General features: G+C 41.8%; 1 protein-coding gene and 2 long non-coding RNA genes across 5 annotated transcripts in view; 2 read left to right on the top strand and 1 right to left on the bottom strand.

Moving 5' to 3' along the window:
* Nucleotides 1–27,072, bottom strand: part of kcnj10a (potassium inwardly rectifying channel subfamily J member 10a) — a 67,820-nt gene that overhangs the window by 34,659 nt on the left and 6,089 nt on the right. Inside the window, exon 2 of the mRNA XM_023966268.2 lies at nucleotides 4,076–4,468. Within this exon, the coding sequence (XP_023822036.1) occupies nucleotides 4,076–4,460 (385 nt within the window). The 5' untranslated portion in view covers nucleotides 4,461–4,468. The remainder of the gene's footprint in view (nucleotides 1–4,075; nucleotides 4,469–27,072) is intronic.
* Nucleotides 8,041–12,974, top strand: LOC144987297 (uncharacterized). Of its 2 annotated transcripts, XR_013651175.1 has the most exons (3): nucleotides 8,041–8,203; nucleotides 8,310–8,394; nucleotides 12,609–12,974. It is a non-coding gene; the product is annotated as an uncharacterized LOC144987297 (long non-coding RNA). The 2 variants fall into 2 exon arrangements; XR_013651176.1 differs by lacking the exon at nucleotides 8,310–8,394.
* Nucleotides 9,014–11,299, top strand: LOC144987298 (uncharacterized). 2 transcript variants are annotated; one of them, XR_013651178.1, is made up of 3 exons: nucleotides 9,014–10,031; nucleotides 10,410–10,463; nucleotides 11,104–11,299. It is a non-coding gene; the product is annotated as an uncharacterized LOC144987298 (long non-coding RNA). The 2 variants fall into 2 exon arrangements; XR_013651177.1 differs by having other exon boundaries at nucleotides 9,014–10,463.

Here is a 27,072-nt window from a genome sequence, read left to right on the forward strand (position 1 = left end):
GCTTAAATAGGGCTTTTAATATTTTGCGGCTCCAGACATATTTGTTTTTTTAGTCCAATTTGGCTCTTTCAATATTTTGGGTTGCCGACCCCTGGACTAGAGAATGCAATTACAGAACAACTCTCTCCATAAAAATGTCTTTTTAACACTGAATGTGATGAAAACTTAAACAAAGTTAAAGGAAATACCTGATTTCAAGAACTAACACAGAGAAAGAGATGAGGGCAGATAAATTAAAAAATAAAGACGGGTACAGCAATCGTATAATGGCAGATATTTTAACTCCTACAACTAGGGCAGGAGCACTCCACCCACCCAAGGAGGGCAAACTACCTTTCTCCGGTTGAGAACCATTTCCTCAGTGGTGCTGACCCTCATCCCAGCTGTTTTACACTCGGTCGCAAACTACCCCAATGCACGCTGGAGGTCCTGGCTCGATGAATCCAACAGGACAACATTATCTGGAAAGAGCAGAAAGGTGATCCTGTGGTCCCCAAACCAGATCCCCTCCAGCCCTTGGCTGCACCTAGAAGTTCTTTCCATAAGGAGAATGAACAGAACCGGTGATAAAGGGGGGACTCATTGGACTCCAGCAGAGGCCAACGTGCAACGGGAAGAGGTCTAACTTACTGCCAACTATGCAAACCAAGCTCCTGCTCCGGTCATATAGAGTTTGGACAGCCCTCAGTAAGGCTATAATCTCATATAGATATGTCTCATATTTTGCACCATATAATGCAATTTGCCTCTTCTTTTTTCACAACTGTATTGCCTGTTTCTGCTTAGTGGAAAAACACTGCATCAACATGTTCTGATGCAGTAAATTGAACAGGATGTCGTTTGTGTTATAAGTAAATTCTGGAGACGATCACATCACTTGAAGAGTGTAAACGCCACTGAGAACAGTCACGGACAGTCACAAGCAAAACCAAGCAACATAATGCTGCATTCCCACCGGATGTGATTCACACATCAAATTCGGCCCTTGATGCCCCAGCCACGGAGCAACCGCCAACGTTTTTCTGGACTTTATCTGTTGTCACATCATGGAAAACATGGATGATGTTGAGCGAGTAGCTTAGGTTTACATGTTTTGGCGAGCTCTACAGAGGTGCCGCCTACCATGTCGCCATAACTGAGTTCACCAGATCATTACGAGTCTCAACGGGTGTGGTGTAATTCGTTACTGCAGCACGAGCTGCACTTGGGTTACGGCGGTTTAAACGTTACTTCAGTCTGTTTGTTGCCCAGTTAAAGCATGGAGCTAGAGCGATAGCGCCCGATAAGACGGCACCCTCAGTGGCTCTCTGTTAGGCAGCCTGCCGCTGCCAGTCCCTGGGCAATATCTAAATGTGGTAAAATTCATTTTCATTCATTCATCTTCTTAACCATTTATTCCCTTTCGGGGTCACGGGGTTGCCGGAGCCTATCCCGGCCACTTGGGCGTAGGCAAGGGATACCCTGGACTGGTCGCCAGTCTGTCGCAGGGTGGAATATCCTCAATCACACACCCTTTCACTCTCAAACTCACACCTATGGACAATTTAGAGTTGCCAATCAACCTATGTAGCATGTTTTTGGACGGTGGGAGGAAGCCGGAGATCCCGGAGAAAACCCACGCATGCACGGGGAGAACATGCAAACTCCACACAGAAAGGTCCCCCATTGATGTTGTGTTTTTCATGTCCCCCAGCCGGGACTTGAAACGGGGGCCTGCTTGCTGTGAGGCAAGAGCGCTAACCACTGCGCCACCGTGCAACCTAAAATTCATTTTGCGTAGTTATTTCTGTAGCACAATGTAAACCCGACTACAATGATGGGTTCTATGACTAACATTTTAGGACTTTTTCTGGGGGGGAAAAAAAACGTTATCTGCATATGATTCAAGTGTTGACGCTGGAGTGGGGTCAATAGCCGCGGTTAAATGTGCAAAATGTTTTGATCGGATCAAAGATCTGATTAGAATTCAACCGTGTACGTGGGCCACGAAAAACTTTTTCCGATTATAACAAACGTTTACATGGGGCACACTTTCGGTGGGAATAAATGAATTGCTCTTATTTGCTCTTATTCTCTTTAAAATACCGGAAAAGGAAATAAGTCCTGCTGTAAACAAGCGGTAATGTACAAGATGATCTTCTAAACGTGCTTTTATTATTATTATGGTTATTATAAAGCGCCTGTTCGCTCATCATTTTATTTTTAATCCGTGTGGTGGGTGCTTTTTTTGTGCCGGAACGGAGCTGGAAGAAGCCAGGGTTGGGAGAAGGCTAACACGGGCTAACAACATTAACCTTTGATGAACTTAAAATCCACGCGGTAAATGCTGCAATTTGCACCTTGGCTGTAGGAATAATATGTAGGAATAACATCAGCCCCGTGTGGCATTGGGGGTTCCGGCTGCCGCTGCTGCTGCGGCGGTGGTCTTGGTGTGGGGATGGCTGGGCACTCTCCTTCCTTCTTTTCACATTCCACCGTCCATTTTAGAAAAACATAAACACTCACCTGAGCACAGGTGTTAGCTCACCTTTGCACTAACAGGTTGCATGATTGAATGACTGAAATATTTCACACTAGTTGGTTTAAAGGCATAAGTATGGGTGTGTGAACACTATCGGTTTTGTGAACATGTTGACATGTGGACATTTTTTTCAGCCTGCAGGTGTGTTGATAACATTTGAGTGTGTGTGGACAGGCCCCGCCCTTTTTGTACTACATTTGAACCTTACCGTAATGATAAACAACCAGTAAACTTGTTGCTTTATGCTGCTTCATGGTCATACCCCCCCCCCTCCTATTATCACCCTCTTACCCCCCCCCCCTCCCCCTACATCCCTCGCTCTTCTTCCCTTCTTTCCTTTTCCGTCCGGTCCAACACCAAAGATTTTCAAACATGATTGAAATTAATGAAGTTTGGCCTCAATTACAAAAGGGGTTTATTCAGACGTACCTTTGGTTTGTCTGAAGATTAATAACCCCCCTTGTTAAAGTAAAATATGTCCAACACAAGAGGCCGTCAGCTCTCATCTGCCTGCCCAGCTATTGGACAGGACAAGTAAAAAAAAAAAAAAAGGAATAACATCAGCCTTTATTTTGTCTGGACCCAACTGGAAACACAAATTCACGTGATTGTTTGAACGGTTTCTAATGACTGAGCTGCATTTCTGCTTTGAAAAGCTCACAAAGCCGCTGTGTGAGCTGGCGGTCTGAGCTCTGCTCGGAGAAATAGTTCTACGGGGAGACATGGTTGTCCTGAGTCCGGCAGATCGCTAACCCAGAGCGGTGGAACGGATTGCAGTTCGAAGCGTACCACACGTAACAAAGCATCCTCCCCTCTCCTCAAAAACAGAATTACAAGTCCGGCTAATCTGCTCAGAGACACTGTCCGCTCGGTCCGCCGGCAGCCGAGCCCGGACACACGGGGGGGGTCGAATGCGCTCCTCCCTGGCACCCCCTCGTGAGGGGTGTAAGAGAAGGGAGAGGTGAGGAGCCCACGGGGCGAGGCCGGAGCGCAGAGGCGTCCGCGCTTCGCACAGGGCGTCCGTATTTCAAAAATACGGATAGCTGAAATAATGTCAACACTTGAGCTAAAGCTGTGGTGTTAAAGGGTTAAAGATCACACAAAATAAACTAGATGGACTAAAGTTTACACAAACAGCAACAGCTGTAATCGCAGCTTCAAAGGTGTATTGAAGCCACATTACAGCACACTCAACTTAATAACTTTTTATGTCAACGCACCTTTTGAAACAAGAGGCAAGTCATTATACAGTAGAGGGTAAACTTCTTAGATCATCTTAAGAAAAAATGTTGTTGTTTGCTGGCTGTCGTTTTCAAGATACGTTAGCTCCAACTAAAGCAACCAGGTATGTGCTCCCATCTAGTGGCTGTGGCTGTAATTACAGCAAGCAAATAACACCATAGGAGAAAATCATACCTGTTGGAGCTGCTTAAAGTCAGCGTCTCTTTTCATGTAACTTTACAATTTTACCTATATAAGTTATTTTTAATTCATATATTCTTTTTTTTTATTATGGATCATGCATTTTTAACATCATCAATCTTTTCTCCTTACCAATCAGGTCTCCGTGCAGTAGGGCCACCAGGTACCACAGAACTCCAAACAGGAACCAGGTCCCAGCAAAGGTAGCAGAGAACAGGAAGAACTTGTAGCGCCACTGCATGTCCAGGAAAGTCGTCCAGAGGTCCCTGAGGTATAGCGTCCCTCTGCCACGGACATGCTCAATGCGCACATTGCTTCGACCATCTTTGGAGAGGACTCTTCGCCTCCTGTGAAGGGCAATGGGTCCTCCAGCTGCTGCTGCTCCTCCACCACCATTCCCACCTGTGATGGCCAGCAGCGGCTTTGTGATGTCAGTTTGCGTCTGGGAGTGGCACATTTTCTGAGGGGAGGAGCCTTCAGAGGATGGGGGCGTGACAGGGGGCATGGCCGAAGTCATGGCTGGTACTGCAAAGAATGTAAATGTGAGGAAACAAGGAAATTCAAATAAAAGACAAAGATGTCAGTCTGGAAGCTGTCCCAAACTGCCCTCTTTCCTCTTACATCAACCTATTAGGGGGACAATGGGGGTTTAAACCTGCGATACACCTTTGGAGTGGGGCTACTTGGTATAGTGGCCCCCCATTCCATTGGTTGCTGCACGGATTGGGCCCCTCTTCTCTCTGTTTTAAATGCACCTTAAACATTTCCCTTGGTGGGAAGGTGCGTGGACATCAACGTGATCAATCACAACATGTCCTCGTAGTGCCCTACCCGCCAAAATTAACAGCACCTTAGACATGTAGGGCCGCTTGGTGGCAAGGTGCCTGGACATCACTGTGAGGAATTGGGACATGTCATTGCAGTGTCCTACCTACCAATTTTTTTTTCTTTTTTTAACTTGTCCTGTCCAACAGTTGGGCAGACAGAAGAGAACTGAGGGCCTCTTGTGTTGGACATATTTTACTTTACTTTACTACTAACAACAGGGGTTATTAATCTTCAGACAAACCAGAGGTATGTCTGAATAAACCCCTTTTGTAATTGAGGCCAAACTTTATTAATTTCAATCATATCTGAAAATCTTTGGTGTTGGACCGGACGGAAAAGGAAAGGAGGGAAGAAGAGAGAGGGATGTTAGAGAAAGGCATCCCCCCGCCCCAACCCCAGGTACGAGCCCGGACCCCCCAAGGGAGACCCGCTCCGCACTCCAGGCAGCCACCCACCCGGCCAGCGGTTGGTCCAGGATGGAGCAAGGCAGGGGCCAGCCGCCCCCGCCCAGGAGGGGAGCAGCCCAGGGAAAAGGGGGGCCCACAAGGGGTGTTGTAAACATGGCCCGACCAGGCTCGGCCACAGTTGGAAATTTGGTGGGCCCCAGCGCTCAGGGGCAAGGACCAGAACCCACCCCACAGGGATACAGACACCCCCGACTCAGGTGTAATGTGAACCCCCTCCCCGCGCAGAGAGAGCACCGCCGGGCCCAGGAAACCGGCACCCAGGGGACACGGCCGCCGTTGCTAAGGGCCCAGTACCCCCCACCCTAACCCCCTACCAAGGGCCCTACATGTCTAAGGTGCAAATTAAACCGAGAGAGGGGGGGCCCATTCCATAGGGCAACCATGGAAGGGGGACCACTGCCAAGTAGTCCCCCCCCCCCCAAAAGGGACATCGCAGGCTAAACCCCCCACCCCCTCATCCTAATATGAGATTATAAGAGGAAGGGGGTAAATTGGGGACAGCTGGTAGACTGTCCCCCGGTGGTCAAACAGCTGTCCCCCAGCCCCCTCCAGCATAGGGGCCCGGTCCCCTAAGCCCAGCGCCAACACTCCAGGCCCAGCACCACCCACCCCACAAAGAGAGAGAGGAGCCAGAAAGCTCGGCCCCCCGGAGCAATTCCAGGCCCCCACACCCAAGCGCCTGCCCTGGGAGAGCTCTGGTCAGGCCTCGACGGGACTTAGGCAGCCAACCGGCCGGGGTTACCGCCGATTGCTTCAGCGGAGACCCCGACCCGTCAACCCCCCAAGGTCCTGTACCAATAGTGCCCCCCCCCAGAAAGCCCCCCCACAGGACAGGGCCGACAAGCCCCCCCACCCCACCCCACCCCACCCCAGACCCCGCAGCCGCAGCGGATGACACCCAGAGCGACCGGAGGTCCCAAGAGGGTTGTCCCGTCCCAGAGCCAGGGAAGGGTCGTCCCACCCCCAGGTGTAGATGGGCAGCCCATCCAGCGCCGCAGGACACCCGCCAACCCCCCCCCCCCCCCCCCCCCCCCCCCAGCACAGGCAAAGGGACCACCCCCCCAAGCCAAACCCGACCACCGCTCCACCCCCCCCACACCCACACCCAAGCCCAGAAGACCGCGCAGCGCCCCGGCCCTCCCCACCCAGGCACTGGACCCGACCCCCCGACCAACGGAGCCCCCATCGCCCCCCTACCGGGCATCGGAGGCCCCGACCCCCACCCCGAACCACGGCAGTAAGGCAAGGAGCAGCGACGACCAGGCCCCCCACCCCCTAAGTCATGGAGTTAGCTGTGGGAGACCAGAGAGACTGAGTTCTTTCAAAGTTACTTGAACTTTGGACTGACATTTTTTCCAAGCTGATATGATCAAGCAGCAGATTTCTGTGTTGACTTATATTAATATTTTTCTTGTTTTTCCAATTTATTAAAATAGTTTTTTTAGCAATACAAATAGTTATGAAAATGATAGATATTAATCCTTCTTCTATAGCGATGGCACTCATGTCACCAAGCACACAAATTGATGGTGAAGCCGTGATTGAAACCTTAAGCCAGACTGATAGATCGGCACATACCTGCTGCCAGAGAGCCTGGACAGGCGTGCAGAACCACAGTGCATGCATGTAACTGTCGGGTAGATTACTGTCACAGTGCTCACAACTGTCTGAGTTACTGAGACCCATCTTGAACATCCTCTGTCCAGTGTAGTAAATTCTGTGTAGAGTTTTGAAATGGATGAGCTGCAGATTTGGACTTTTTGTCAGTTTAAAGGTGTTTAAACACCCCCCCCCCCCCCCACACACACACACACACACCACCACCACCACCACCATCAGCGTTCAGGTAGTTTATCTAAACGAGCACAATGTGCAATAAAATGTACCTAGAGCCTTCGATTATGTTTAGCCCAAGTTGAAACTCAGCAAAATTGTGTGTTTTGGTTGTCAGGCACAAATTTCAACCTAATAAATCAAGGGCATAGTGCATAGTAGTAAAAATGATTTCCCATCTGTTTAAATGTCTGATAGAAAATGCTATCATAGCCAGCAGCCCTTTTATGTACAAGCTCCGACATTAAAACAATCTAATTTTTTTTACTCTTTGTTTTTCCATTAGTAAAATTACCTCCTCTGGTAAGTACGGTGGCCCTGAAGTGCAAAGCATTCAACAAATCACTCGATACAAAAACATTTTTAAGATTACAGCAACAATTTAAGAAGCAGTATTACATTTTAGAAAACAAAACAAAATTTCAGAAACCAAAACATGAAAAAAAATAAAAAAATAAAAAAATTAATTTCCAGAAAACAAAATGAAATACAAAAAAAATGAAAACATTTCAGAAAAACAAAATGAAATATTAAAAAATGAAAAACATTTCAGAAAAAAAATGAAATATTAAAAAATGAAAAACATTTCAGAACACAGAATTAATTTCCAGAAAACAAAACGAAATCTTCAAAAATGAAAAACATTTCCAAACCGGAAGAAGCAGGTACTATGGGACAACGCTGATTGGATGATGATGTTTGTCAATCATTTGAACTGAAAAGTATTTTAAATGAAGCGATGACGGATTTTATCGTCCAAACAACAATGTACTATAATAATCCACGTATTTCCCATTTACATATTAAATCAAAAATGCAGCAAACAGATAATGAAGGTTTAAATTATTTTTTGAATATTTCGTCTGAAGCAGAACGGTCACCCGGAAGTAGTTTGTGTGTATGACGTCCGTTCTGCAGGTAAACAAAGAAAGGGACGGTAAAACGTTAACATAAACATAAACGATATTTAGCGGATGTGATGACAGAACGCACGCAGAAATATCAACACCAACCAGGTTTACAAATGTTTCAAAATGTCGTGAGAGGATTCTGTCTGAAGCAGCAGTTGCGAAGAAACAGGTGTTAAAGACGGCGCACATCAGGAAATGCAGTCCCGCCATCCACAGATAAGGTATGGAGGCACATTTGTTTGATCTAATAAATGTAGCGTTAAACGTGATTTCTAGGTGGGTGTTTACAGACAGATCCAAGATCCTTCAGTCTTACGTTAATGACAGGTTACCTCATCAGCTGGAGAGGGGGGTCACGTGGGCAGGATTCTCAGACAGGTGTACCAGCCGCATAAATCAGCAAAGCTGTCAGGTAAACTGCAGCAGTTTGTGTCTCAGAATAACATTTATGAATGCTTCTTATTCACACTATTAAGATCTGTGACTTTAGAGTGTGTCAGTGCACAGAAACATGACAGTAAATGACTGGATGTGCACATCATCAGACACGTCCAGGTGTGTAACTAAAGGTGGCAAAGTCTGTAGTGTAAAATAAATTGGTAACACTTCCTTTTACAGTACAGTACTTACAGTGTACTTAAGTGGTATTTACATGGTACTTATAGTGTAACTACTGGGTACTTACATGGTACTTTTTATGGAATTTACTGGGTACTTACAGTGTGTTTACATGGTACTTTCTATGGGACTTTACTAGGTACTTTCATGGTACTTTTTGTGTCTACTCTGTACTTACATGGTACATACTGTGTATTTATATGGTACTATTTGGTTCATACCTATGTGGTACATACTGGGTATTTATAATATTCTTACTGGGTATTTACATGTTGTGCAAAGGTGTCTTTTATGGTACTTACCACATGTAAGAACAAGGTAAGTACAAATAAAGTACTTTGACCTTTAGGTCTGCACTCGCTGCACCACTCTATTACATGGTACTTTCAGTAGTAAGTGCTGGGTATGTTCACTTGAATATTACTTGGTACTTACCCCTTAAGTACAATGAAACTGTAACTGTAAAAGAAAGTCAGCCCTATTTCCACTCTATTACATGGTACTTTCAGTAGTAAATGCTGGGTATGTACACGTATTACCTTCCCGTACAGTGTACATACACACTTGGTCTTCTGACCTCACCAAATGAGACAATGCTAACCTGTTGGTAAGGGTAAAGTAACTACATTGTAAAAACATATTCTGGCCTGATTACTTCTTGTAACATGAGGCAAGTTTAAAGAGAAACAAGACAGCAGTGAAAACAACAATCTTTAATATGATACATGTCTGCAGCATACAAAGTGTCATCACAATGAAATAGGTTTTAAGTACAAAACAGTGCAAAGGAGAATTCTAAAAAACACATTATTGGCCTGAGGGTCGTGCTTTTTGTCCATCAAAATTCTTTCAGCAGAGTTTGGTAACGGTGCAGGACTTCTTCAGGGTTTGTAACTGCAAGAAAATTCACAATATGAGCTCAAGTGAACATAAAAAGCAGAACGACTTTGATGAAGTACAAAATATATTTTACTTATTTAATCATTTCTGTAATGAGTTTGATAAATCTCTATGATTTTTTTATCGCTTTGACTGTAATGCTTGAAATTAATCAATTATCCTCATTTAAAAACATGATAATAAATTATTCAAAACTTAACTTTTTTTTAAATATTGTTCTAAAAATGAACTTGTTTTAATATATATTATATAATGTCAGGAAAATATGTAAAACAACAAGGCTAAAAATGAACTTGTTTTAATATATATTATATAATGTCAGGAAAATATGTAAAACAACAAGGCTAAATATTTACTTTTAATACTAAAAACACCCCGAGTGTGTGTTTTTGTTAACTAGGTCGGGGCAAGTAACGTTGCAAATTCCCAGCGCACTTGAATGCAGCACAACTACCCCCAAAGTGAACGTGCAGATTAATCCGGAGAGCCTCGAGGCGCGCGCAACAGTTTGAATTTCTCTTCATCTGGCAGGTAAGCCAGTGTTTTTGTTTTTTTAAAATATTGGATAAATTACATGCAAATATTTAAACTGATCAAACTTTATAAAGAAGCTAACCTCGTGATTTCAAGCCACTATCTCTGTGTTTGAAACGTGACGTAAGAGCATGTCTACCTTACTCCAATAATTTCAGTTATTTCATGTATACATTTTCAAAGTTTGTAATGAAAATCTACAAACATTGTTGTTACTTACCAGGAGAGAGGCACCTGTAAAACAAACACGTAGCCTAAATGATAAAGTCTGTTGTTCTGTGCTCGTTTGACTGAGCGCACGTCTTTCTGGGAAAATCAAAGAAAGGCGTTTATTTAAAATAATGATGACGTACTTCCGTCTTTTTACCGCTTTAGATCAGCTATGGTGAACAAGACATTCCAGACGAATCCACAGGAGAGTAAGCTAAAGTAAGTTAAATCCACCAAGTGGACATATTATTTACATTAATGAAGAGTTTAACTGCATTTTCCCCATTTTCTTTTCTTTCGCCGTTTTTATTTTATTTTTATTTATTTATTTTCAAATATGAGAGAGATACAATACCACCCAACACAGTGAATGTAACTGTTTGAAAATTAAAACATATTTTTGTGAATAACTGTGTTGAATTTGAAATTGCCTATTTATTTCTTTTTTCCTTTTCTTTTACACTGCAATGTTTTTCATGCTAATGCAAATAGTAGGTGCGAATAATATTTATAAAGAAGAAATACACACAGCAATTGCCAATTAAAACATTGCTTTTGTCATTCTTTGTCTAAACAAATTAGATTTTTTTATGGCAATTTTGATTTTTTTTCTTTGATTTCTTTTTTGTTGTTCTTGTTTATGTAACTTAAATATAAAGTTGTGAATAATTTATTGTCATGTTCATAAATGAGGATAATTGATTAATTTCAAGCATTACAGTCAAAGCGAAAAATAATTCACAGAAATTTATCAAACTCATTACAGAAATGATTAAATAAGTAAAATATATTTTGTACTTCATCAAAGTCGTTCTGCTTTTTATGTTCACTTGAGCTCATGTTGTGAATTTTCTTGCAGTTACAAACCCTGAAGAAGTCCTGCACCGTTACCAAACTCTGCTGAAAGAATTTTGATGGACAAAAAGCACGACCCTCAGGCCAATAATGTGTTTTTTAGAATTCTCCTTTGCACTGTTTTGTACTTAAAACCTATTTCATTGTGATGACACTTTGTATGCTGCAGACATGTATCATATTAAAGATTGTTGTTTTCACTGCTGTCTTGTTTCTCTTTAAACTTGCCTCATGTTACAAGAAGTAATCAGGCCAGAATATGTTTTTACAATGTAGTTACTTTACCTTTACCAACAGGTTAGCATTGTCTCATGTGGTGAGGTCAGAAGACCAAGTGTGTATGTACACTGTACGGGATGGTAATACGTGTACATACCCAGCATTTACTACTGAAAGTACCATGTAATAGAGTGGAAATAGGGCTGACTTTCTTTTACAGTTACAGTTTCATTGTACTTAAGGGGTAAGTACCAAGTAATATTCAAGTGAACATACCCAGCACTTACTACTGAAAGTACCATGTAATAGAGTGGAAATAGGGCTGACTTTCTTTTACAGTTACAGTTTCATTGTACTTAAGGGGTAAGTACCAAGTAATATTCAAGTGAACATACCCAGCACTTACTACTGAAAGTACCATGTAATAGAGTGGAAATAGGGCTGACTTTCTTTTACAGTTACAGTTTCATTGTACTTAAGGGGTATGTACCAAGTAATATTCAAGTGAACATACCCAGTATTTAGGAATGAAAGTACCATGTAGTTGAGTGGAAATAGGGCTGACTTTCTTTTACAGTTACAGTTTCAGTGTACTTAAGGGGTAGTTTCTGTGGTAAATTCATGGTAAATACCATGAAACATGCAGCGAGTGCAGACCTAAAGGTCAAAGTACTTTATTTGTACTTACCTTGTTCTTACATGTGGTAAGTACCATAAAAGACACCTTTGCACAACATGTAAATACCCAGTAAGAATATTATAAATACCCAGTATGTACCACATAGGTATGAACCAAATAGTACCATATAAATACACAGTATGTACCATGTAAGTACAGAGTAGACACAAAAAGTACCATGAAAGTACCCAGTAAAGTACCATAGAAAGTACCATGTAAACACACTGTAAGTACCCAGTAAATTCCATAAAAAGTACCATGTAAGTACCCTGAAAGTACCCAGTAGTTACACTATAAGTACCATGTAAATACCAATTAAGTACACTGTAAGTACTGTACTGTAAAAGGAAGCGTTACCTAAATCTTAAAAAAAAACGTTTTAGTCTTTCAGGCAGAGGAGGAATACCAAATTGTTTTAGAATGTATTTTTTATAAGACTGAAATAATGTATTTTATTCTGAGTTTGGTGTTTTGACCCCTCCCTAATGAATTTCTGGTTTAACCCATTTTCTCCTCATTTTGATGAACTCAACTTTTTCCTGAATGAAAGATGAACGGCAGCCGATGTTTTTCTGTCAGGGATTTTTAATTTATTAATTTATCTCTGTCAGGGATTTCAATGGAGCTGGAGTCCAGTGCAGAGGAAGCTGCAAGCATGTACGAGCAGGAACTGGGGTCCCTTACCTGTGCATCTTCCTCTGGATGTGATGCTGAGCAGCAATGTGGGCAAAACTTCCCTGACATGACTCTTTTTGATATAGTTGTTAAGCACAAATAGACTTTCCCAGATGCATTTTTTCCTCTAATAAATGTGACTGACAGGTACGCTGAGTAAATGCTGATTGTAAGCGCAACATTTGATTGACTGCATGAAGAAGCCCATAAAGGAAAATCCACAACTGTTTTATTTGTTTCTGTTACTGAATAACATATTCATGTTAAGTTTTCAATAAATATACTGCATTGCTATGAAACAAGTTTGTTTATTTTCATATCCATTATTACAATCCTCACATCAGCATTCAGTTTTTTCATTGACAAAAAACATTTCTAAACAACAGCTTTGAAAATCAAACATCATCTTTGTTAATAAAGCTTTAAAACCTAAAATGGTAAACATGGAAAAACTCCTAAATGAAGCAAGCCTAATATGAACATTTTAAACTGGAGTTTTGTTTAAAGGAACATTAAGTTGTTTGGAGTTGTACAAGTGTTTGATGCGATTCCTCAGATGTGATTTCCAGATCATCAGCCCGACGCTAAAGCCAGGAATTGTGCTTCGTTTTTAACTCCCCACTGCACCATTTACAACTAATCAGGCTTATGTAGCAGGTTAAAGACTTTTTTTTAAAGGACCTGCAATTTAAAAAAAAAAAATTAGATATTAAGGTTAAATAATATTTATTGATTACATTCACATAAATCATGGTGACTTATCTGTACACTGCACAATGATATGAATGACTTTAGTCTTCTTGTATTCCCATGTAGAGCTGCCATCTGTTCTTCTGCAGCACAAACCTTTCTGGAACTTCGCTTTGAGAAACTTCACCTGCAGAAATATCACATGTTAATTCAATTAAGTATTTTATAAACTTTTAAAGTTCATTTTTAAGTTTCAGTATATGTGTATATGCATGGTTCAAAAATATACAATGCACTTAAATATTATTTCCCATAAGAACTTGTTTACTGATTTCAGTCTTAAAGTCGATTTTTAGCAACACTGATGCCATATAATTACTGTAATTACTGTATAAATCACAGAATCAGGCTGGCTCGGAGCTTTTTCTCTCATGTTGTCAACGAAAACGGGAACGGGTATCATGTGAAGACGGTTCGTCTCCATCGGGTTCCTTTTGCGCATGCGCAAGATAAAAAGAAATTATCTTTTCAAAGCAGCACTTTAACATCCTAAAATTAACATCCTTAGAGACATGTGACTGACAAAAGAAAAGATCACAGAATTGATTCTTACCTAAAGATGATTGACAGCGTGAACCTCGCAGCCGTAGACATTAGCGCACAGCGTTCAAAGTAAAAGTGCTCACAAACTACTTCCGGGTGACCGTGTGTCAGGCGAAATGTTAAAAAAATAATTTTAAAGTTCATTAACAGTTTGCTGCATTTTTTATTTGATATATAAATGGGAAATACGTGGATTATTATAGTACATTGTTGTTTGGACGATAAAATCCGGCATCGCTTCATTTAAAATACTTTTCAGTTCAAATGATTGACAAAAATCATCATCCAATCAGCGTTGTCCCATAGTACCTGCCTCTTCCGGTTTGGAAATGTTTTTCATTTTTGAAGATTTCGTTTTGTTTTCTGGAAATTAATTCTGTGTTCTGAAATGTTTTTCATTTTTTAATATTTCATTTTTTTTCTGAAATGTTTTTCATTTTTTAATATTTCATTTTTTTTCTGGAATTTTTTTTTGTTTTCTGAAATGTTTTTTTTTTTGTCATTTTTGTTTTTCAAGTTTTGGTTTCTGAAATTTTGTTTTCTTTTCTAAAATGTAATGCTGCTTTTTAAATTTTTTTTTTTTTTTTTTTAATTGTTGTGATCTTAAAAATGTTGAATGCTTTGCACTTCAGGGCCACCGTAGGTAAGCCTTGATCATGCAAAAGATATTTGGGGGTGGACATTTTCTTTAGTTTCATGCAGGGCATGTACAACTCAGCAGTTAATTATTCTGAGTCAGAATTAACCATTCCAAATCTTACTCTTGGTTTTTAAAATTTTAAATGGTCTGGCACCTCCTTATCTTTCTGAGCTCCTGCAGAGCCATTGTCCTCGTAGAGCTCTGCGATCCATAGACCAGATGCTCTTAGACGTTCCAAGGACTCGACTGGTGACCAAGGGGGACAGAGCGTTTTCAGTGGTTGCTCCCAAACTCTGGAATCGTCTCCCCCTGTCTATGAGATCTGCCAGATCCTTAAACGATTTTAAATCTCTGCTAAAAACTCATCTTTTTACATTGGCTTTTAAAACCAGAGAGAATGATAATTAGACAGTTTTTTTTTTTTTTTGTGTGTGTGTGTTTTCTTTTATTGATGATTTTATTATCATTTTACTGTGTTTCTTTGAATTTTACCTATGGTTTTAGTGTAGTTATACGTGTGCAGCACTTTGGATGTCTGGTAGATGTGAAAGTGCTATATAAATAAAGATTTGATTGATTGATTGATTCCTCTTTTCTTTTTTTTTCCATGGCCTTAATCCTATTCCGTACATCTTTGCCTCAGTCATTTGATTTTTACTTTCCTTATTCCTAGATTCCAGTGTTTTTTTTCTGTATCTGTTTTCTTTGTTGTTGTTTTTTGCTTCAGTGGGAGATTCAGTCTTTCCTTTTTCTTTCCCTCCTAGTGTGTAGATTGGATTCCACAGTGTCCGGAGCATCTGATTGACTGTGGACTTCCAGCAGCAGCTTCAAAAACTGCCACATCATCTGTTGGAACCCCCCTCTCTCTCCAGCTGGCAGCACCAGAGCGTTTGATAGATATTGTTAGAGGCTTTGGTCCTTGTTATTTGGGTTTGGTGGTTTTTATGTAGTTTAGAGTTTTTCATCGTAAATAAATTCCCAGCTTAATTTCAGCCTGGGTCTCCTGACAGTTTTTGAGTCATCGGTAAAATTAGTTTTTCCTTTTTACCTTTATGTTACACCCATTTACAAACCCCTAGACGGGGGTGTAACACCACACACCTGCTCTAATTGATACCCACACAGTGCAGCGATACACACGACAGCGCTCATCACACACGCAGTGCACTTGCAAAAGGTGGCGGGGCCTGCAACGTCAGAGACCTGCCTGCAGCTAACGGCATGGATCTGGAAGCCTTAGCAGAGACTGTGTCCCAAAGATTGTGGAGCTTCCAGCTGGACCAACCAAGAGGTGTGTGCACAGACAAAAATCTCATTTGGAAATGTTGTGATCAAACAAATAACAGAAACTGTGGACAATTTAATCGATGATGAAGAGGAGGATGTTGCAAACTGTTACCTCCGTAGGATGATGAAAACAGCTGACCAAATCCTTAGTATTGAAGAATTACATCTCATGAAGAAGAAATAAGGGAAAATACCCAAGACACTCAGCCAGCAGCTTCAGAAAGCACTTTAACAGACAAGTACACCCAGCTTCAGCAGAGCAGCCAACTTTACTGGAGGAAGTTAACAAGTTAAAAGAACAAGTTGACCGAGCATCTCCAGTAAAAACGCCAGTTTTGTATGAAGGTAAAAATGTGTCTAAAAGAACGCACTTGTAGATTTGATGTGAGAACTTGTAATATAGAATGTGAAAACTTGTGCATCAAAAATCTGCATCTGTGTGTACAAATCTTGTGCTGTGAACTGACAAATTTCCATTTGCATGTGTTCATTTAGAGTTACAACTTCAAATCTGGGATTACAACTGCTCAAATGTAAGCAAGCGTTGAAAGAGAAAGGCAGTCGAAACAGAGGAAGAGCGTCAGCAGTAGGAGCCCCAAAGTCAGTGAAATAGTCTGAAAACCTGACTGGTCAGTAGAGTCAAGGGGTAAAAGAGGCCCGAGTGAAAGTTCAGGAACAGACATCTGAGGTGGTGAAACCTAAAAACCGCAGACCGGCTGCTGTAGCCAGAGCTGCTGAGTCAGAGCTTGCTGAAACAGTTACTTAGAGAAGAGATGGAAGAAATTAAGAGAAGTTTAGCTAACCCTCAGCCAGTACAAAAGTAAGAAGGGGTGTTAGGAGAAGATGTCGAGTATGCAGAAAGCCGGGCAAGGCTGACCAATGTGAATACAGTTTTAAATGCGGGCATAAAGGAATTTCTCTAGAGGCTGCAGAGTAGAGGCAGAAAAACCAAATCGGATGACAGTAAATGTTCAGACTGCAGCTTTCCCAAACCTAATGGAAGAAGACAGCAAGGTACAAGAGTTGCTTTTTGATCTAATTAGACAGCTAGAAGTACAGTTGGGTAAGGACAGAAAACAGGAAGAAACTGTAGGACGCACCTATGCCAGTCATTTGTCCTTAAAAAATAAGGCGAAGCTGAAGGTTCTGATGGGAAGAAAGTGCATGATGGATTGTCTCTTGTGGCCCATGTGACCATAGACAGCCAGAACTAGATCAAATGAAATTTGGATTCCTCCAGTTGCATTCAACCACTTGAGCTCAGACCAACAAGAAAAAGTGAAATTAAAGCCACAAGTGGCGTTGTATGGCCCGCAGGCGCTACCCGGTCACGCCGCCCGCCTCTAAGCACCACCGACCTTACCGCCCACCTTTGAGCAATTAGTCAAAACTGGTTATGGTAATTATGCTAACTATGCTAGTCATGCTAATGTGGCTAAAATTGCTAGTATAGCGATTAGAATCATCATCTGACTCAGAAAAATACATTGCTTAAGCCAAATTATGCCAACCATGGTAGTTATGTTAATGTGGCTAAAAGTGCTAGCTTAGTGATCAGCATCATCAATTGAAAACACATTGCTGTATTGGTGAGAGCTATCTGTCATAAGTTGATAAAAAAATTCACTTTTTTCAAAATGGCAGCTTTTCTGTTGATTTTATCTCCATAGCAACCATTTTATTATTGTCTTTCCTCTGGCTCCTTCTGTGTCAGCCCTTCCCAAGGCTTTTTTTTCCTGTCTGCCCCAGGAGCTGCTTTATTTAATCTTGTACAACTACTGCTTTTTTCACTCTGAAAATGGATCTGATCAGCTGGCCTCTGAATTAGATCGACAAAGTTTTTTCCACACTAAGGAACGGGAAACTGACCCTTCCAGCCCAGATAGCATCAATGCGGCTGGATACACCATCGATCCATGGGGCAAGCGGAGGCTGGTGTGCCTGGCCCAGCTGTCTGTGGAAGACATCGAGGATTTCTAATTTATCAGGCGATCTGGGAGCGGAAGACGGAAAAAGGCGATTTGTGAAAGTTTCTCGTTCTGAGTCTCTCCTCCCCGAAGAACCCTTCCCAGGAGCCTTGACAGATCGCCTTTCCTTTCTCCTCCTTCTTTTTTTGAGAGTCAAACGCTCCTCTTCGGTCTCCTGGCTGGGCCTTTTCCACTTGGCAAAGAAACTTTCCAAAGACGTTTGTTTTTTATTCATTTTGCTAGTTCCTGGGTTTTATTTTAGCGGTATCCTATCACATGACCGAGACGAGCGAATTGGCCTGCGTCAAGAGTGACATAGAGGCATGTAACAGAGAATCGGGCAATTTTTCAAAATAAAACATCTTTCAGATTAAACAAGTGATCTCAAGCTAGAAAAAGGGGAAACAGAACAAAACAGATCAGTTACTATCAAGCACACCAATCAATTGGACCAAGCAGCATCAAGATGTGTTTTGTGAACTACTTGAATACCTGGTTTGTCCCCCTTTGCTAGGATAACCAGATTTTGAGAAGCCGTTTATTTTGCACTGCGATGCCTCTCAGGAAGATCTTGGTGCAGTACTGTAGCAAAGGCTGGAGGGAAAACTGGTTGTCATTGGCTATGGCTCAAGAACGCTAACTGCTCCAGAGAATAATTACTACCTGCATTCTGGAAAGTTGGAGTTTTTTAGCAATGAAATGAGCAATTTGTGACAGGTTCAGAGAGTAACTGTACTATGCACCATCATTTGTTGTATACACCACAGCAAAGCTAAATGCTACTTTTTTTTTCTTTTTACATTTTTTAAACTGTATTTATCCCACAGTGGGAAATTTGTTCTCTGCATTTTTCCTCTGATGAGCTGCAGCCAAACCGTGCTTGGGCAGTAGTGTAAACAGGCTTGCTCAAGGGCCCTCACCGGGTGATGTTAATTGCTCGCCATTGATATGGTCATTGTCCTAGTACCATTCCCTTCAGGAATCAAACCCTGGTTTCCTGCGTGATAGTCTCTCACGTTACCAACCAAGCTACCCAGCCGTTTCCATGGACAAATGGATCACACAGTTAACTGATTTCAACTTTTCAATAAAGTGCCACTTGACATGGAAAAGCACATGCTCACCTGCTCACAAGAAATGGACCCAGAGACACTTTCATCAATTACACAGGCAGTGCAAATGAAAATCGCAAGAGTTGTTTTGTGTTCAGCAACAATCAGGACAGCATGTAGTGATGGAGGGTATGAGAAAACATTGAGATCAGTGGCAGAAATTCCATTGGAAACGATAAAAAAAGAGCACAAGAAGAAGACCCAGTGATTGGCAAAGTGAAAGACTATGTTATGAAAGGATAGTGACCCCGTTTTAACAAGAGAAACTGGCGGGATGATATCTCTGTGCAAACACGAAAAATAAAAAAGTTGTTTGTTGATGAAGAAGGCATCCTGTAAAGAAAACCAGCAACTAAAGTTCAACTCGTGCTACCTAAGGTATTCCATCAAGTGGTCTTTAAAGAATTACATAAAGAAATGGGACACTTGGGGGTTGAAAGGACACTTGGATTAATCCGTAACAGGTTCTACTAGCCTTTTATGAAAAGAGACACAGATCACTATGTGACAAAGGTCAATGTAATCCCTAGGTGGTGCTGCTGTGTCTGACAGCTCTAAATAACTTCAAATGGAGTTACTCTAAGTCTAGGTTCAATGAGGAGATTGTTTACTGTCAAATATTCCAGTATTTAGCTAGGAATATTCCACCCCAAAGAAGTTGTATCATTTACAGTTGAACCAGAAAAAAGAATACTTAGTTTAGGCAATATAATAACACAAAATAACAGTCAACAGAACAGTGAATTTCTTATATTTAACACTTCACAACAAAACAAGTGGCCACTGACATGAAAAGGAAGTTCAAATAAAATTGAGATCTCAAAAAGAAAACTTAAATCTGAGTCCAACTTTCTCTGTTCTTTAGAATAAAATAAATAACCCTTTGAGTGCACTCAAAAAAAAATAAAGGTAACCCACTTAATGTCCAAACAGTAGATGAGATGAGATGAACCAAGGAGGTAAGATGACGGAATGATGATGGACTGGAGTAGATGAGTTGACCGAAGGAAGGTCGGGGATCCAGATGTACACCAAGGAAAAAAAACAGTCGAGGTAACGTATTTCTCCACAAAGTTATCAAAGTCCAACGTAGCTCTTTAACCAGATTTCTCTTCCTGGGTACACTAACTCGCTCAAGTCTTTTTTTCCTCTGACGCTGTACTTTGAGAAAAGTTGAAAAGACGTCAAAGATAAAAACAATGACAGGATGATCACTCCTGGCAAATCCAAAAAAAAACAACATTTAAAATGTTGACTGCCACCAGTGGCGAAACTGAAAATTACACTAAATAAAAGAGAAAAAATAACTAAGTAACTTAAGCGGGTTACATCAACATAGTCACTACATACCCGTTTGAGATGGTTTCGATTGACTATTTGCACTTAGAGAGCTGCAAAGAAGGCTACGAGTATATCTTGATGTTCATTGATCATTTTACCCGTGTCATCCAGGCATGTGCATGCACAAACAAATCAGCATAACAGCTGCTGAATAGATCTTTGGAGATTTTGCTCTCAAGTTTGGATTTCCTACAAAATTGCACCATGATCAAGGCAAGGAGCTGGACAAGAGACTCTTCTCTGAGCTTGAAAAGTACAGTGGAATCCAAGGTTCTTGCGCAACACCATATAATGCTGCGGGAAATGGTCAAGCGCAGAGATTTAACAGGACACTCCAGTCCATGCTGCGAAACTTAACAGGACAAGCCAAGTCAGACTGGAAGACCTCATTAGCCAAAGTCGTTCATGCCTACAATTGTACGCGGAATGAAGTGACAGGATATGCACCATATTATCTTCTTTTCAACATTTTCTTTGGAGGGGAAAGTGTGGGGTACCACAGATGACCACATGTGAACTTATGTGATTTAAGAATGTAAAGCGCAGGAATTGCAAGATTCAGGCAGTTTTGGACAGCTAAAGGGTCCTGAATGAGGTCCTGAGATGTTTTTGTGTGTGTGAGCGCTAGGGACAGTAGAGAGAGAGTGACAGAAGAAGCACATAGGTGATGGCGAAAATTGTGGGGTTCGAGCAAAGATTGTAGAAGACAGAGGGATTAAAGCAAGTTCTAAAAACTCATGTACGCCTGAATTATCATCATTTAAGAGTGTGCAACATTTGTCATAGTTCAATACCTTGATTAACTTTTATTATGAGTTTAAAGCACAATGTATATTGTGTGTTTATTTTGCTTTAAAAAAAAGTGATGGTGATGGTAGTTGTACCCCCTCCCCCTCCCAAACTACCAACCTCCAGGTGCCTTTTACATTCATTAGCGGCAGTTACACGGGCAGAATATCTTGATCGGATCAATGGTCGGTTTAAAATTCACCCGTGCACATGGGATCAGAAAACCTCTTGACGATTAGAACAAACGTTCCCATGGCTCACATTTTCGGTCGGAATGAATCATTTGGGCATGCGCAGTAGTGCTTCATAAACCCGGATGAGGAAATAAGTCGCGTTCTAAACAAACAGCTGCCACAGACATTTATTTTATGCAGCAGCTTGGTAATTTACGAGACGATCTTTCAAACGTGCTTTTATTACTGTCATGAATAGTATGAAGCGCCTGTTCGCTCATCGTTTTATTTAATCCGTGTGGTCAGTGTTTTTTTTGTGGAAGAATTGAGCTGGAAGAAGGGTTGGGACAGGCTATAAACACAGGCTAACAACATTAACCTGACGGACACAAAATCCAGGACCATAAAACGCTGCAATCTGCATCTTGGCTGCACGTAAATGTCTGGGAATAACATCAGTTTTTATTTTGTCGGGACACAACTGGAAACACAAATCCATGTGATTGTTTGAACAGTTTCTAAGGACTGAGCGACATTTATTTCTTCTCTGAAAAGTTCACACACATCGTCCCAAAGCCGCAGTGTGCTGGCGGTTCCTCCCGGGTCCTGCAGCCGCTAACCCAGAGCGGCGGGATGGCTCGCAGTCTGAATTCTCCCACACATAACAAAACAACAAAACGCACACGTAAAAAAGCATCCTCCTTCCACTCAGACACAAAGTTATTAATCCGGCTCCTCTGCCCAATCGGGTGCCAGTGGACCGAGTGAGCGTCGAGGGGCACGAAGCGCTCCTGCCCCGCATCTCCCTCAAGAGGGGTGAAAGAGAGGGGAGAGCCAGCGGGGCGAGAGCGGAGCGGTGCTTTTCACGGGGCGTCCGCAGAGCAGCTGGTCGGTCCCGTATGCGCTCCAAAGCTTTCTCTCAGCGAAACACCATCTATGCATGACGTAAACCAGAGCAGTAGTGACACACGATCGGAGTGACCGTTTACATGCTCCACGATTGGATAAGCAATCGGTATAACCCACCTATCTCGATCAGAAAGAAATTCTGATCTGAACGAGTCTGATAGGGGCAGACAATTCCGAACGGCGCGTTTACATGACGCATTTTCTTTCCGATCAGGCATTCTTTCTGAATTACTTTTGCCAATGTAAACGCAGCTAGTGTCTCATCATGTGCTGCCCTCTGTACATTCCTAACAGTTTCACCCCTCATCTGAGATGCAGTTTGCTTTTCACCCCTTCCTCCGTCTTTTCTACCCTTTTGCCGTTTAGTAAACAGTCCTTTGTTTCAGGCTGCCTCTGCTCTCCAGATCAAATAGAACTACCGTAATTTCCGGACTACAAGCCGCTACTTTTTTCCTGCGCTTACAGCCCTGCGGCTTTTTAAGTGACGCGGCTAATTTATGGATTTAATTATCGGCCGCCATGTACGTATTTTCGAACTCAGTGAATAGTTTGAATTCTCTATCTCACACCAAGCTCAAGGCATTTTTATTCAACACACCTCTTAGCAGCCAAACAGCATGGACTTGACTTCAGGTCTTAGACACTTCAGTCATGGTTCAACAAAACGAAACACGCATGCCCGGCCGCATCCCAGAATCCTTTGGGGCCATTAGACCCAACGTGCACCAGATCGCCGCTACAATATGATGAAGCTTTCAAGTTAAAAGCAATCGTTAAAAGCAGCGTAAAAAAGTCCACCGTCACCAACGGGTTTGGAAAAGCCGGTTTGCTGCGTGACGGAGAGAACAGCGCATGGAGTGAATGTACACTCAGTTTACGGTTTCTAAGGAAACCGTAAAAGCGGAATTTTGCTTTGAAAAACTCACAGCCTCCGTGTGAGCTGGAGACATCTTCTCCTGCTGATTGAGCTGCGGGGCCGATGGCAGTCTGATGGCTCCCACACGTAACAACGCACCCACCCCTCATACACAAAACGTACAGTATTAAGTCCGATTGCTTTGCACAGAAACGATTTGCTCCATCCACCGGCGCAACGGGGACGAAGTGCTCCTCCTTGAAGCCGCGCTGGCCAGAGGTGTCGGAGTAGATAGGAAGGGGAGACAAGGAGCGCGCGGGGCGGGAGCGGAGCGCAGAGGCGTCGGCGGAGTGCAGAGGCTTCTGAATTCTGACGCACGCGCCGCACTGAGGCGCGCGTATCGCGCTGAAGCGCGCGCTTTTCAGTCGCCGCTGCTTTATTTTACCGTTGTGTTTTCTAACCAGTCCTGTTACTCCCATAACGCTGCTGCGACACAAGCGGAAGGAGAGCTTTTCCCGTTCACCCCTCCATGCACTGCTGCTACTTGCTCATTCTTAAACACGTACAACAGAATGGCGAGCCGGGCGTTGGCCCCGCCTTTAGCCCCTAAGACTCATGGGAAATGTGGAATCGCGGATGTAAATTTCCTCATTATAACTGAGGGATGTAATGTTGATTATATGGTTACTGTTTGTAATTTTATGTTAGATACCTAGATTGTCAATAAGTAAAAAAAAAAATGAAATAAAAACACCATAACTGAGGGACTTGTGAACAGAATATAGGTCCATGCTGTTTGTCAGATGTCGATACACTCAAATACGTGACCCAGAGGCAAAATTGGCACCACCCACAATGTGCTAATGTATTGCACTCACTCTGGGATGCTGGGCGTGATCTGTCAGGATGACAATATCGGCTATCACATGTGCGGCTTGTACTCTGACGCGGCTTGTATATGTATAAAAGCAGTCAAACACGTGAATATGGGTGGGTGCGGCTTGTAATCGGGTGCGCTTTGTAGTCCGGAATTTACGGTACATGAAAAACAGCACAACATAAATTAAAGGCAAAAAGCCCACTGATCTGATATAGTCTGTCCTTTCTTTTCCCTTCTGAGTCTTGTCTCGCCTTTTTTCATGCTGAAGCTCATACTAAGTCAATGAATAGAGATCTGTGTACAGCTCTGTGCCATGAATGCTAAGATGTGGAGGGGGAGAAGAGGGAGGAAGGCGTGGTCATCAGCAGGAGCATGTGATCGGACTTCATTATCTGCAGCTGAACCCTGAATGAACCTCAACAGAGGTGCTGCCCTCGTGTACAATAAAAGTGCACTTGTTTCAGACCAGGGGCCTGTTTCAGAAAGGAGGTTCAACCAACTCTGAGGTTGAACTTGAACTCTTAGTTGGTCAATCGGGAGATTAACAACTCTGAGTTTTCTGTTTCAGAGAAGCTGATCCGAGTTAGATCAATCAACTCTGAGTGGACTGATTCGGAGGTGAGCGTGCGCACCGCGACTATAAGAAGCCATTATCAATGGAGCGTAGATATCACGAGTCACCATGGCAACCGTGAAAAAAAGAGGTCTGCGTATTTTTCTCCAGCTGAATTTGACGTGCTGCTGCAGAGTTACAGTGAATATGAGCACATATTCCAGAAGACAAGCAACACCGCTGCATCTGCAAAACAGAGACAGTTAGCGTGGGAAAACATAGCTGCTCAAGTTAATGCCTAAGTTTGCATTTAAATCATTGTTATAAAATATTGACTGTAATAACTTTTTAAATAGCGTAAGGTGTGAAATAAAAAAATGGCGATATTAAGGTGTACTTTTGAACCAATCGTACAGAACCAATCTGGGGGGGGGGAATGCATTTAACGTCGGTAATGTTTAGAGGACTTTTTTGTTAACTTTCCCCTCTTGCAAACGTTGGTCAGTTTAATATTAATACATGCAATTGTGTATTTAAAAGTGAACTTTTGTCTACTGTTGAACCTTTCGCTGCGCGAAGACTTCTCCTTTCTTTTCTCTCGTCTTTCCGACCGTGGTCAGAAGCGCAGGGGAGATTTCCTTCAGGGCCGAAGGGAATTCTCCTTCGGGGTTCACTTCCCGTTGGAAACCCTCAACCTCCAGAGCGGATTAAGAATGACTCCAAAACAGTTATTCTGGGAATGACACCTTCTCTTTATTGAACTAAGTGCTCCGTCCTCCGAACACACAATATATACCACGCACACACCTCCGCTCCGTGCTCACACCCCCCCCATCTGCACCTGCACTCGCACCACGCTCAGCACACACACGCTGCAACACTACCCTTGTATTGATCAAGTGGTATAGGTTTATATGGGATTAAGAAAGTAAGCAGTGCTAGCAAATTGTGTTTCCAAAAAGTAATTGTTACATTAATCTAATTCAATGTCCCTGATTTCATTTTCATGTAGATGCAATCCTGCAGGAATTAAAAGAACATGGCAGCAGCTAAAAATGAAGTATAAAAACATAATTCAATCAGGTCAAATTTGAACATGTCATGGATGTAGGCTTTGTTGACAATATTTGACATATGAAACATCTACATAGCAATACATATCTAATGTTGTTTTCATTGTATATATGTAATTGACTGCAACGAAAAACGGTAACGCTCAAACAAAAACGTATGGGGAATGACAAAAAATTGAGTCTTCTCAAAATCCTCGTACGAGGTAAATATAATTCTCTATGAATTAATGCAGCCTCCTCGTCTATTGGGTCCTCCAAAAAAGGACAAGCCATTCTTGTCACTGGTTCACAGCATAAGTAACCATGGATACTGACTCCGAGTAAAAGTTACCTCTCTTTCAGAAACGGGTTTGACTTACTCTGCTTTCTCTGGTTTAACAAACCTCCCATTCTGAAACGGAAAACCCAGGGTTTCCCTGATTTCAGAGTTAATGCACTCAGAGTTTACACTTAACCTCCTTTCTGAAACAGGCCCCTGTCTACCAACAAGAAAAAACAACAACAATGTCCAAAAATGTCTACATTTGTTCTGTTTTAACCATTGTATTGTCAATTCTAAAACAATTTATTTCAAGAACAACAGAAAAAAATGCAAATTGTACCCTAAAATTGAAGATTATTTCATTTTCAAAAACCTTCTCTAATGAAACATGTAAGTGTAGTTAGCAAAATTTTGTTGGCACAATTGAACTGCTTTAACTGCGTTAACAGTTACAATAAAGTCTATTCTTTTCTATAATTAATGCAGACTTTGCTGTTATTCTAATGATTGTGTGCTGCAGAGATCAGTCAGAACAGAGAAAAAACTGAGAGAAGAAATGTAAACTTGAACCTCCAATGTTAAATCTTCAGCTAAAATGATGTAATGGGAAGAGCGAGTCATGAAATACTTTTTTTTTGTTTTTTTTATTTATTTATTTTTTTTATTGAGCAACAGGAGTACAGAACATGTACAAAAACAAGGTCACATGTCAGGCACTATACAAACAATCCTCTTTTTTTTGTAAACAAGACAAACACACAGCTGAACCCCACTCCCATCCCACAGAACATGAGAGACGTCAGAAAAATAAAGATAATAATTCAAAAAGTAATATATATATATATATATATATATATATATATATATATATATATATATATATATATATATATATATATGAAAAATATGATAATAGAAAATAAAAATTATAATTAAAATGTGATTACATCAAGAGATATAAGCAGGGGGGTATTCCAGGAAGCATGTTTAAACTAGCCTGACTTTGAGCCTGAACTCTGGCTGAAATCCGCCTGAACTTGCTTACTCTGGGTATGTCGGTTCCAAAAGACCGGATATGAGTTAGTGTAATTACGCTCGACTTCGTAACCCTGGGTTAACGCACGGTACATAAAGACATTCTCAATAGATCGCCGATTTCTGGAGTCACCATGGAAACGCGTGGAGAAAAAAAAAAGAAAGCGCGACACTTGAGACGGAAGTGAGACGGAGTCTGAAATCTTTTTTTTTTTTTTTTTTTTTTTTTT

The sequence above is a fragment of the Oryzias latipes genome, chromosome 18 (assembly GCF_053564925.1).
Source record: "Oryzias latipes strain Hd-rR chromosome 18, Olatipes_Hd-rR_3.1".
NCBI classification, from domain to species: domain Eukaryota; kingdom Metazoa; phylum Chordata; class Actinopteri; order Beloniformes; family Adrianichthyidae; genus Oryzias; species Oryzias latipes.